Below are 13,388 nucleotides of genomic sequence, written 5' to 3' on the forward strand. Positions count from 1 at the left end.
ATGTTTAAATTTTAATTTATGTTTTATACCGCAACTAAATAAGTTAAAACGTGATTTGAATGTTTCTGATTTTACAAATGACACTCACTTAATAAATAGTTAATTTAAATACTCACTTAATTATAGTTTTTGATATATTTTTTTTAAAAATAAACGATTCTTCACTTTAGAACTTGATGCTTTACTAACTCTCTGAAAAACTCTGAAAATTGTGTGAATGAATACTTTATTTCAAGTTAATACCGAATGCGTTCATGCATACTTCAAAGGGTGTGTTCAAATCTAGGCATCAATTATTGAGAGCGTTTACACCAAGCTCAGATGCATTTACTCCACTCATGAATTAACACCGACAGTTTTGGTGCACTTTTAGAAACTGTCAAATTAAAACTGTAGATGTAAAGTAAAAGTTAGTGGCTGCTTAACATTTCGCAGAAGCAGAAGTTAACTGTTGTAAAAGGCATGTAATGTTTTTAGTTGTGTAATAAAGATATTCTCATACGAAAATTTACATAAAGATTCTGCCAATTGTATTGAATTATTTTATTTCCATTCTCTTTTGTTAAGTAAAATTTATAGCTGATACTTTATACCAAGCAGTAGGGAAGAAGGGTTCATTTTCAAAAAAAAAAGAAAAAAAGAATTAAGATAATTTTTCACTCAAGCATTATTTTAACATACATTTGAATGATTACACATCATCTTGTTTATATCAGGAATTACAAAGAAGCTTACTTTTTCCATAATAATCGTTTGAGAAAGATTGTTTTTGTCTAAACTAACTCCACTACACAAGGGACTATTCTTATCAAGAAAGTAAATAACATCTACAATAGCCCCACGAAGATACATGTTTTTTTATGCTGGCAAGTGTACAGAGAAAAGGTTAGTGACAAAATTGGTAAAAAACCGCATAATTTATAAAACAATGTCCCCTCTTACTGAAATTTTGAAAATAAAATGCGTTCATAAAAAGAAAATTTAAAAGTTACTTTAGAAATTTAAAAATTTTCTTTTACAAATTTCTGTTAAAATATTCATGGTCTGATTATGTAATTGCACTCCATCTGGTTGTGCAATAGCATGATTATGCAATTGCATATTTCACAGAGGAGGAAGTTTGACTCATAAATAAAAAGTTATTCAAGATGTCCACTTTTGTCCCCACAAGCCTCCTTTTTGCAGCGTAGAAGGTAAAACAAATAAACAAAATTTAGCCAAACTAGACGTAAATAAAATAACTTAGAGCTGTACCCGTTTGATTTTGCATCCAAGAGCCGGCGTACATTGCTGTTTGAGGTGTTCTTCCAATGTGAGGGACTGATTTGTGGCATCATCTAACATGGTTATGAAAGGATGAAATAAAAGTTCCAAAACGCAGGGACGGTGTTCCGCGTTTCTTTCCAGGCACCTAAATTATGAAAAAAAAACGCATCTATGGCATAAAAGATACATTTAAAGATAAGAGTTTCAGTTTGATAAGACATTGGGAGAGTTCCCTTACAAAAATGCTTTTGGAACACGCTCCAAACTTTAACTTTTGAAATGAAAGCAATAATCTAACTGCTGACTTTTCGATTGATCTAGTTCATAGTTTCAGCATTATTCTTTATTTGCAGATAAGCTTTCATTAGTACTTTAAATAATTCTGTAAGCAAACCTACGACAGCAACCACAACGGAAAAAATTTAAATCTTAAAGTACAATAAAATTCAATTCACGATTTTAAAAAAAAAAAAAAAAAACGTGGAGAACATTCTTTCTAATCTGGGTTGAGCTCTTTGCTTAACATGCACCAATCAGATTCGCAATTTCTAAATCCATACTTTCTATGAATTTTTATTTTGATGAAAAAGTTACAATAAAAAACAGAAATTATTGTTTCGCGTTGTATTATTTGTATACAGAAATTATTGTCACAATAAAAAACAGAAATTATTGTTTCCCCCAGCGTTGAAAGTTTTAACAGAAATTATTTTCAAAATATTTTAATTTGAATTAAAGTAGTTTGTTTATAACAAAAACAGAAAGATAGAATATCTTAACTCTTCTCTTAATTTTATAAGACCTATCAAACTTTATTTGATGTTTCGATTGGCAGCGTCAGAACATTTTGGAACACGCCTAAAGAAGTCCAAGCCAGGGAACTCACCCATTAAATATGAAATGCACACATTATTTATCATTCTGTATTTTTAGAAATTTCGGAGCAAGTTGAATTATAGTATAGATCTTAGAAATTTTCTGAAAATTTAATAGGGTACGAATTTGACCCACTTTATTGTATTTTTTTAAAATTATTTATACAATAATATGATTCAACATGGACAATTGAAAGGAGTTTAATTTCATTGAGATTGCAGCAGATGGGCAACGTTTTATTATTCAAAACAATGCTATTATGATTCAACATCGAACCTACTTTCCTGAGAATTTATCGAAAACCTGTATAGTCAAGTGTATGACTGTTAAATAAAACCTATTATTAATATTCTCCTATTTATTCGCTTATTTTATTTTATTTTATAATATTTTATTTTATTTTATTTAACCAACGTTGAAAAGCCGGCCGAAATTAGAATTAACGACTAATATTCAACAACTCCGTAGCCTTGTAATTTTGAACCCAATTCAGAGAACGAGGGAACTCCTGGATCAAGTATTGGGAGAAATTTGCCTTCGTGGAGGACTTTTTGATTTAACTCACCCGTATTTGCGGTACACGGAGAGGAAAACCATGAAAACACTCCCATGGTTAGCCTGACGGCAAGAGGACTCATAATCCACCTACAACTGAGGATATTTTACGTCAGCACTGTGGTCGGTGCCAGGCGGGTGCGGAATTTGAATCGTAAAGCTATCGATGGGATTTGAACCCGGTTCGCCTCATTGGAAGACCAGTGCTCTATCTCCAAATCCACCATCGCTCTTCATTCGATTATTTAACAACACAATCGATTTTTCTTGCTTGTATTAAAAAATTTCTGAAATTGTAGTTGTTTAAAATTATCTCCATAGATAATTTATTGCTCTCGTAAAGTAACACAAGCCACAGGTTGTATAATTTTAACTTCTGTACTATGTTTTTTTAAGCGTTCTCGTAGCGCAATCGGTTAAGGTGTCGCTTTCACTGCTGGTGGTATGTGCTGGGAGATGCGCGTTAAACCTGTTATGACTGAAAGTCTCGTTAATTATGGTGGGGAATTAGCTCATGAACTGTTCACGTCATCTGATCAGGGTCAGAATTATGTGGCATTTTTACCATGACTTTCAGAAGATCGAGCCCTGAAAAACGGACTGGGTGATGTAATGGTTCTTGACTGTATTTTCACAACAAAATTGGTTTTCAAGGTTCAAAAAAAATTTCATGCATTCATTCAAAGATTAAATTAAATTTAAAAACAAAATCTCCCAATTTAGCTTTACTTCTGAGAGCATGTGTCAACTAGATGAAAATAATATTTTTATTTGAAGCTCAGAGGGGAACTAGCTACGTCTTATTTAGAAGTAAGTTGGATTTCAGACTCATAGTAATCACTTTTATGTAGTATCCGATTGGAAAGTCCCTATAGCAGAATGTCTTGCATTTTTTTGCAGCATTTGGAAAGTAAAAATGTTTCATTGTACGCATAACTGTACTCTAAACGATAAATTTTACCAAGTAAGCCCAGCCCTCGTAAATATCTTTAATTGCCAGTTTTAAGATTAAAAAAAACGAATAGCGATTGTGTGATGCATAAATTATTTGAATACAATTAGTTCAAATGAGTTTTTTAAATGCAGGACTGTGAATTGCGATGCGTCATAAGTTAATTGGAGAAAAACGAATCAGGATATGCGTGATTCGTAAACACTTTAACGTGGATTTGCGAATCACACGTGCGATTAGATTATGGTGTTGGATGAGAGATGTGAATAAAAATCACACGATGTATCCGATTTGTGAATTTTGTTAACATAAATTGTTCATCATTTCAAATGCGTTTCATAAACGTTTATGCGAATTCAAATGTGTGATTTGTAAACTGCTTTAACATGAATTAAAAGCTCTGAACTCCTGCAGTTGTTGAAATGGGTACCACGTGACGGTCAATAGAGTTTGTTTTACTGAAACAGTTTTTCAAGAAATGATATTTTCTGCTTTGAAGATTAGGTGTAAAAAGAATAAATTATGTAATTCATGATTTTTTTAAATTTTTCAATTTATTGTATCAGAATTTATTCAAAATGAACCATTCATTTTCCATGTATTCGTAGGTGGTTTTAGAACCAACAAGAGGGCCACGGAATTAACAATTTTTTCAGATAAATTGTACTTAATTAGTACTTTAAACTTACTACTTGCGTAATCCAAAGGGAATTTTAAATTTTAAATACTTTTATCAGGTTTTCGAATAAAATTAATTACCTCGAGCTAAAATGAAGCGAAATGTAAAATAAATTATGCACGTAAAATTTCCAAGAAGTGTTCGCCTTCGAGTTACAATTTCAAAATGCTCTTCGCTCTTAATAAAACATATAGTGATTATATGTTATAAGAAAGTGGAAGTTACTTTCTCAATTAGAGAAAGTATTTCAAACATCAAAATAATTTTTCTAAAAATTTGTAATTACTTGCCAACTTCCGTTTCTAATTATTAAATGTTTCAAGAAATTTATTACTTCGATAATAAAACACAGATGCAGTTTGAGTTTGATTTTGTAATTAATTTATTCGAACTTTGCGACGGAGCATGAACAGTTTTTTTATTTAAAGGAGCAAATGAATTTCGTTAGTTTGATATTTTGTGATAACAGTTACATGATATATCAGGTAAAAATAAAGAGGAAAAGTTAATTATACTCACTCACTGATGAAATCTTTGAAAGTTTCACTCCACTCGGTTGATTTCTTGAGGGTGGGAGGGGGATTTCTATGAATAATAAATTTGATTCATTTTACAATTTTCACTTAATTTTTTTTCCACATAAAAATATTGATTTGAAGACTCCCTTAAGTTACATTTTCGAAAATTTCCTCCGAAGAAGATATTTCAATGAATTTGATTTAGTCATGTATACTTAATTGGCGAATAAAAGTTTCGAATATCGTTTGCCACATTGTTTTAGCTAACGCTCATGGATTTAATTTGTTCTATGAATACAAATATGTTAAAATTTATTAAAAGATTTAGGATACTCTTATTTAATATTTAATAATTTGTGGCATAAAGGAAAAACAAAAAGCAGGTTGCTGCGGAAATGCGTAGAATATAATAAAGAATGGAAAATTTAAAAAAAAAAGAAAATTTTTTTTTTGAAAATTAAGAAAATTATATATATATATATATATATGCGAGCAAAAGTTGGCTCTTTGTCGAACTCAACTGCGTGATCAACCTTTGCGGCATTTCAACTTATCTTTCTATACCAAAAAATAAAATTACGTGCGGGATATAGGAATTCAAAAAAAACTGGAAAAAATGGGAACCTAGTTGCCAAATTTTTAGAGCATAATATTGTGAATTTTGTGAAACTTAATGCTTTTTAATGTCAGCATACTTTAGTTCTTGCCTTTACAAAGCCACTTTTATAGTAAGAAAATAAATGTTTTCAAAATACTTAAAGATATAACGACCAATTTTCAAGCTCCCCCCAAATAGTATAAAAAAAAGAACGAAGAAATTATTCTATATTTACGTTTATTTAGCGTGCCAGTAGTGCAGAGTTTTAATGTTGTGTTAGTTCAGAGTTCAGAAAATAATATTTTATACGTTCAAGCGTTGTTACTTTTTTAGCTAATATGCTTTTGGAAAACAAAAATTATATAGAATTTTAGAGCTTCCTACTTTTGCAAATCTTTCTCTTATTTTCCTTATTTATAAATCGATATGTGCGTTATTGTTTCTAAAAGATAAAGCAAAAAATTTAATTATTCTATCAAGAACAACATTCAAACTAATTTTGATAAGTAATGTCAAGCATTTGTGTTATTCTAAATATAAAAATAAGTTAAAATATGAAGGAAATATGTTTGGCTGTAAAAGAGTCTCCAGAAATGCCAAAGCTGATATTCTGAAATGGAAAGTGTTTGAAACGTTTGGCACGCTTTCAAATAGCCCATGAATGCTTACACAGATTAATTAAACTAAATGAAGCGTGTATTAAGGAGTATATCTTTAGTGCGTTCTAAACTTCAAAATTAACAATATTGTTTTAAAAAATATATATATTTTAAGAATTTTCTTCAAATTGAACAAATAACTTTCATTTAAATGACTTTAATAAATTTTAATTTTTACAAAATGTGCATTTCTCAAGTGTAATCATTTCTTATCTATTCTTCTTCTGTATTGAATTATTTGTATCGCTTCTTTTCGTGAAATTTTGACAAAATTTGATATTTATATTTTTTTGCATTTAATAACTTATTCCTTTTAAAGTATAAAACAAATAGTAGCAAATAGTAAACAAATAGTAATTAAATAATAATAAAACAAATAGTAACTCATTAAAGAAATACAATTTCCAGTAAAGAACGAAAGTTTTATAAATTTCAAAAAGTCAACAAAAGTTTTATTAAAAAACATCATTAAAAGTGACATTTTTTAAACAATCTAACAATTGTATTAAAACTTTAATAAATTATAATCATAAAAACGTATTATTTTGCTTGCATGTTTTGTACAAAAAAAGGGTAAGAATTCTAGAAAATATAATTTAAATTTAAATGAAGTCAAAAATATATTTATATTTATATCCGATGTTTTACTTGAACGACACGTTTTTTACAAACNAGAGTTAAACAGTAGTAGTCGTTAATCTTAAGTCGTTAATCTTAATCTTAATCTTAAATCGGCTATATGTATATATATATCGAAAGCACGCACGTTTTATTATTCTATAAACATGCATATTTCTCACTCCAGTGTCGTATTCTTCACTCATTCTTGTGTTTTAACTATGTTTAAATACGATCCAATTCACCAAAGTCAAACTCTTTTATTAAAATTAAATATAATTTTATACATGCGTTTTTACGTATTTTTTTTTAAAAAAAAATACAGCGTAGAGTGTACTATAAAAAACCATGTTATTTAATTATTATCATTCTTTTCTCTGCTAAAATTATTTTAATGTCACTGAACGTTGAAAAATTATTTATGTATTTCATCTAATATCATTGTTCATTACACCACAAAACGGGAAATAAAGATATTAAAAATCACACACAAATGAAATAAAGTTACACCCTGATTGCATTTTGAGGCTGTCAATAACCTCCATCAAACTTTGCTTCCCCGATCATGTTCTATGTTTATAGAATGTTTTGAAAAAATGAAATGAAATCAACTTCACATAAAGAAGTCAAATGTTTGGACGGAGAGCTTATATTTCTGTCAATTTGCTTATGCCTGTTTTACGTCATATACCGCCTGTTTAACACAAACAATAAAACATTGCCTTCGAAACAAAATACTGTTTAACTCACTCTTTTCTTTCATAAGAAGCAAACTATAGTTGACATAATCCATAACAAAGTTTAAGCTTTCCTTCAAATTTAGTTTATTAATTCCCTTCTCAAACGAAATTATACTTAAAAATCCCCACCGGCTCCTTCCTGCCAATAGGAAGAAGTTTTAATCACAGAGAGTCACGTATTTGCGTGGAAGGCTTTTGATTCTTTTATAAATGAATTGTTCCTTAAAAACAAATTTCATTAATTAGGTTAAACCTTAAAATAAATGAGAAAAGGTTGAAATAGAATCCCAACTACACTCCCTCTCCCCCCTCTCATGAAAGGACGCCGCGGCCGCCGCTGCATAATCAGGTTAAGTCAAGCATAATGAAAATGCAATGAACAACAGCTGACGTTTACATGTTTATCTACTGCATGCAAAAGCTTTCATTTTTTTGTTCTTTTTGCAATCTCATTTTGAAATTATGCTTCCTCTCTTTCTTTTAGTCGTAACAATTTGCCTTTTTATTCGTATTGTTGAAGAGAGAGCAAAATTAACTCTCTCTCTCTGTGTTGGAAAAATAAATACGGGTAGCTCTCTATTCCTGCTTTTACTTTAAATAATAGCGCAGGTCACATACGCTTAATGTAAAAGAGTTTTCGTTGCACGCGAGATTTAACTTCATTACGCTTGATTGAAAAATGTAATACACCTTTTGCGGAATTAAGAGTTGAAGGGCATTTAGAAGACAATTTTGTTGTCTTTTTCTCACGGATATAAAAAGAGCACCTATAGGAAAAAATAATTCTAATCAAAATTTTTGAAAATTCTCGTGAAAAATAACCTCAGAAATATATTTACTTCCCCTTTATAATTAAAGCTGCTTCAAAGCAAAAGAAATGAAATGAATTATCTTAAATTCTTCTTTTTTATTTGCAGAGAGTATTTTAGTTTATTTCTAACACTGACTACGTTTTTCAATATAATTTTTGCAATTATTTGCTAATATTTTCTTAGAAATTGTCCTTCAAAGATCCGTTAGTGACAAAAGCAATTCTATTTTTATTTCTGTGGCCCGGTACTATTTTTAGTAAATAAAGAAGTGCAAATTCGTACGATGATAAATCAAAAGTGACATTGTATATTTAATTAATATAAACTCTATTATATTCTAAAATAAAAAATCTTAAAAACCAGTTTGAAGATGTAACATGAAAATAATAAAATGAATCTTATCTAGACGATTTGTGGCTATAACAGCTGAGTAAAATTAAAATTTTTTAGCATGAATGTTAAAGAAAATACAATTATATACATTTATTTTATAAACAGAAGGAAAATATAATAATAAATGATAATAATAATAATGATTTAGTGATTAGAAAATATTTTCATTGTTAAAATATTTGTTTTTGTTGCGAATACTTAAATTTTCTGCAGATATAAACGCTTCGTTTTGGTTTTGGTGACAATAGTCGTCATTTTGATGTTGGCTCCAACAATTAAAATCACGTCAAGCTAGTACCGTCAACTAAGATTCTACCGATAACAACTCTATAAAAATATTTTTCTTATCGTTTTTTTAATTTTTGAAAAAAGCAAAAAGAAAAAATTGCGATCACAGGTCACCCATAGATAGGTTACCACAGCAAAGCATGCAAAGACGACGCTGACGTCAAATAAGATGCGCAAGCCATCAAACCCAAAACAAGACCCATTTTGCCAATGGGTAATAAATCTATAAAAGCGCTTAGAGACAGCAGTAACTCAAAATTCGTCTTCAAATATATTTACGTAAAAATAGGGAATTATACTAAATTGAAATCGAATAAAAGAAACATGAATGTAATACAGAACTTCATCAGGGAAAAATCGGCATGTATTCCTGTGGGAGCTGTGAATTACTGTGCAGAAAAAAAGAAGATATTATTCGCATCCCAATTTTGAAAATTGGGAAGTGAAATTCAAAAGTCCAATTTTGAATTTCAAAAATACCTAAAATTTAAAATAAATAATTAACTGGAGAACATTATTATTTCAAATATATTGCTATGCAAAGTTTAATCGCCCTCAGTTTTATGATCATAAAAAATTCGAAAAAAAAATCTGTTTAAAACTAGTTTGAAGATGTAACATGAAAATAATAAAACAAATCTTGAAAAAAGCTAAAAGGCGCCATAAATCTGAAATTTGTCTTCAAATATATTTATATGAAAAATAGAGAATTATATTAAATTGAAATAGAACAAAAGAAACACAAATGTCACACAGAACTTCCTCAAGGAAAAATCTGTAATGCATTCATCTGGGAGTTGTGAATTATTGTTCGTAAATTCGTTCAAACATAAATCAAAAGTGATATTGTCTATATAATTAATAAAAACTAAATTATATTCTAAAATAAAAAAATCTCTTAAAAAACCAGTTTGAAGATGTAACATGAAAATAATAAAAAAAATATGGAAAGGCGCTAAAAGGTAGCCGAAACCTAATATTTGTCTTCAAATATATTTATACGAAAAATAGAGAATTGCACTAAATTGAAAAAAAAAGAAAAAGAAACAGAACTTTATCAGGGAACGAACCGCATGCATTCATGTGGGAGCTGTGAACCATGTGGGAACTGCGAATCATGTGGGAGCTGTGAATCATGTGGGAGCTGTGAAACATGTATTAGGAGCGTCACTAACCTTATATTATCTTTATTAATGTATTTTATTCATTGATAAGATTAAAGCTAATTACTCGATAGTTTATGAGTCCTTGCTAGTTATCCCCTAATTTATATACACTGTCATGAAAAATAGGGCTTCGCTGTCAAGCAGTGGAAGTGCAGAACAGTGCAAAAAAGTGCAGACTCTAGAAATCTGTGAACACAAATTAAGAGCTGGACATGTCTAGATACTATCGCTTCCTGTCTCTCCTGAGAGAGTTTCTATTTGGCTACTTAACGTTCTTTAAATCAAATCCTTTTTTCCTGTCTTGAAAATGCGAGCCTATTTTTGATCGCTCAAAACATGCCGACTTTTAATACCATTTTCATATTTTTTTGAAGAAGTAGAAGTTTTTATGTTAATTATAGCTTTCCGCTTTAGTTTCTTAGGAATATTCATATCTAGTGAGAAACGGTGTTAAAAGTTACATATTTTAAAAAAAATGTATATAAATTTTTTGCACGTTCTTTTAGTTTCATTAGCAGTTTCACTGTGTTTATTAATCTGGATGAATGTTTGCCAAAACATTTTAAACTGTTATTACTGAAATTTAAAAAAAAAATCGTTTTTTTTCCCTGATGTTGTTTACGAAATTTTATTTATTACTCACCGAAACACTTCTTTTTTCAAAATGTAGCAGCTACCTCGATTTAGAATAAGTTAAGCATAAGACGTGATGTCAATAAGGAGTTATAAACAACAACATTTTGTAGAATAGTAGATAATAATTTCCTTTTTCCTGAGACAAGAATTTTAAGTAATTGAGAAAAATGTGATTTTTATTAAGATACATGTAGTTTAGAAAAAAGTAAACTCATAAATGCGATGAGAAAAATTAAAAAAAAAATTAAATTTAATTACGTTTTTAATTTATTTCAATTGTTTCATCAAAAATCATACAATTTAATTTTTATCATTTTTGATACATTATGGAATATTTTAACTGAGTATTTTTTCACAGTTTTGTCATGAAATGAAGTTCACTAGACTTAAAGTTATTTTTATACCCAAAAACTGTTGCATTTCCTTTCTTATAAATTCTTATTGTTCTTAGAATTGCGTGTTACGGGGCAAAGACAATTATATGTTCACATAACCAATCACTTTGTAAAGGCATAAAATATTATTTTAAAAGTACTAAAAAATTGCACTTTAACATTATCCAATAACTTGGACGTCTGGCTTGAAGTCAAAATAAGTGATGATTTCTGCAATTATGTTTTAAATTTAAGTTCGCAAAATGAAACTTTTTAAAATATATGAACTGAAACAAAACTTAAAACGCGTTATAAATTGACAGTTTACTTTTCTCTCTGAAGTATATTCAATAGCGTGATATGACAATGCTTGAGAGGCCAAAAAAGATAAAATTAAGCGAAAAAAGTATAAAACTTCGATTTTAAAATATATAAACCTAGTTGTCTAAGGAAAAAAGAAGGAAAAAAAAGAATCTGTATGAATTTCGATAAAAATTTCATACTTTTCTCAGACGCTGTATATTAAATATTCATTTTAGAAAGGATTTCATTCTGTTGGGATTCATATCATCCACACAGTTTCATATTTTCCCTGACGTTTTGGGAAATAAAATTATCATTTTTTTTGCGACATTTTTTTGAGACTTATTTATGCATATCCTTATAAATTGAGACAATCATTTTGACTTTGAAACTAAATGAAATGTGTAAAAACAATGTTAAAAATAATGGAAGGGAGAATGCCTGGATATTTTTAAGGCTACTGGTTTTCGGTAAAGCTGTTTATGGTAAACTGCAGGCATAACAGGCTTTTTAGGTTTGAAACGCATTATAAGTAAGTTTTATATTTTTGACAATCAACCTAGCGAGAAAAAAAAGGATTACTAAATTGAAACCTGCTGATTGCTACTGACAGTTTAAAAATTGAAAATCTAGATGAATGAAGCAGTGAAACAGAATTTTGAAATTAAACAAAAATATTTCATTTTAACTTTCATGTGAGTTGCAGAAACTATGTGAAAAATACTATGTGAAACGTATGAATAACGGAAAACATATCTTTACGGAAAATGAGAAATGAAAAATTACTAGGAGACTCCCCCTCCCCTTTCACAACGCTCACCATACTTAATTATTGCTTAGCAATCATTGTTGTTTATTTTTCAAAAATAAATAAATAATGAATGTTCGCAAAAAATAAAACTGTTATAATTTTACGTAACAACAGTTTTTAAGCAATTATAATACAATGAAAAATTACCTGTACTAGAAAAAAAGTCAAATTTTCTTGAAAAATAAGAATGGAGGAAGAATTATATATATAGAAGGAATGAATTGGAAGTGATTTAACTGTGTTATTATAATTGTTTAAATAGGAAATGGCTTATGTCTTCTTACTAAGCAAGTGCTTTGTATTTTTAAACATTTCAATATAAATATCAGGATTTAACATCTTGGAACATCCAATCTCTTTCTCTCGTTTTACATTTATTTAAATTGGAGCTTATGAAATAAAGATCTCGAGAGAGATGTATAAATTTTCTTGCAACAATGGATTAATAATCATTATTTAAAGCGGAAAAAGAGACAAAATGTTAGGAAACTACCATTTGAAATTGCAATTAATTTAGAACAGATTGGAATGTTTTCTTCAAAAAAACTGGGTTAAATATAAATAAAAATGGCTTGTTCAGCAACTTGAATTTTAAATTTATAGATGAGTTATTTTCTGGTCCGAGAAATAAACAGTTCATATATATATATATTGACAGCTTACTNTATATATATATATTCAACTCTTAAGTTGCATTTCGAAGACTGAAGAGCACCCAACGAGCTAACTTTTTTCTACAAATTATAACTCTCGAATAGTTTATAATATAGAATATTTTATAACTCTGGAACTCGTATACATAAATATATAGAATAGTTCACGTTATACTACTTACTACTACTACATACTACTACTACTTATACTACTTACTACTTATGCACAGTTAATAAAACTTATTAAATCATAAATTCTTAATTTTTATTTGGAATTTTCCCTTTTTTATTCCTTCTTGCCTTTTATTATTAGTGATCATATTTTAATGCAGCTTTAGTGCTCAATATTTTTCATTAATTTTTCTTTTTCATACTGTTCTTGTTTCAATAATTTTCTTCAAGTTTTGTTTATTATGGGTTTTTTGCTTTTTGAGCAAAATTTTAATATGGATTTAAAAAGAAATAAAAAATATAGCTTCTGGTAAAAAAAT

General features: G+C 28.8%; 1 protein-coding gene across 1 annotated transcript in view; it reads right to left on the reverse strand.

Annotated features, from left to right (window-relative positions):
- LOC107446350 (STKc_myosinIII_N_like and MYSc_Myo21 domain-containing protein ninaC) overlaps positions 1 to 13,388 on the reverse strand; it is a 169,549-nt gene that overhangs the window by 74,559 nt on the left and 81,602 nt on the right. Inside the window, exons 7-8 of the mRNA XM_043046374.2 lie at positions 4,848 to 4,913; positions 1,255 to 1,411 (exon numbers count right to left, since the gene is read on the reverse strand). Coding sequence (XP_042902308.1) covers positions 1,255 to 1,411; positions 4,848 to 4,913 — 223 coding nt within the window. The remainder of the gene's footprint in view (positions 1 to 1,254; positions 1,412 to 4,847; positions 4,914 to 13,388) is intronic.

This window comes from Parasteatoda tepidariorum, chromosome 1 (assembly GCF_043381705.1).
Source record: "Parasteatoda tepidariorum isolate YZ-2023 chromosome 1, CAS_Ptep_4.0, whole genome shotgun sequence".
Taxonomy (NCBI): Eukaryota; Metazoa; Arthropoda; class Arachnida; order Araneae; family Theridiidae; genus Parasteatoda; species Parasteatoda tepidariorum.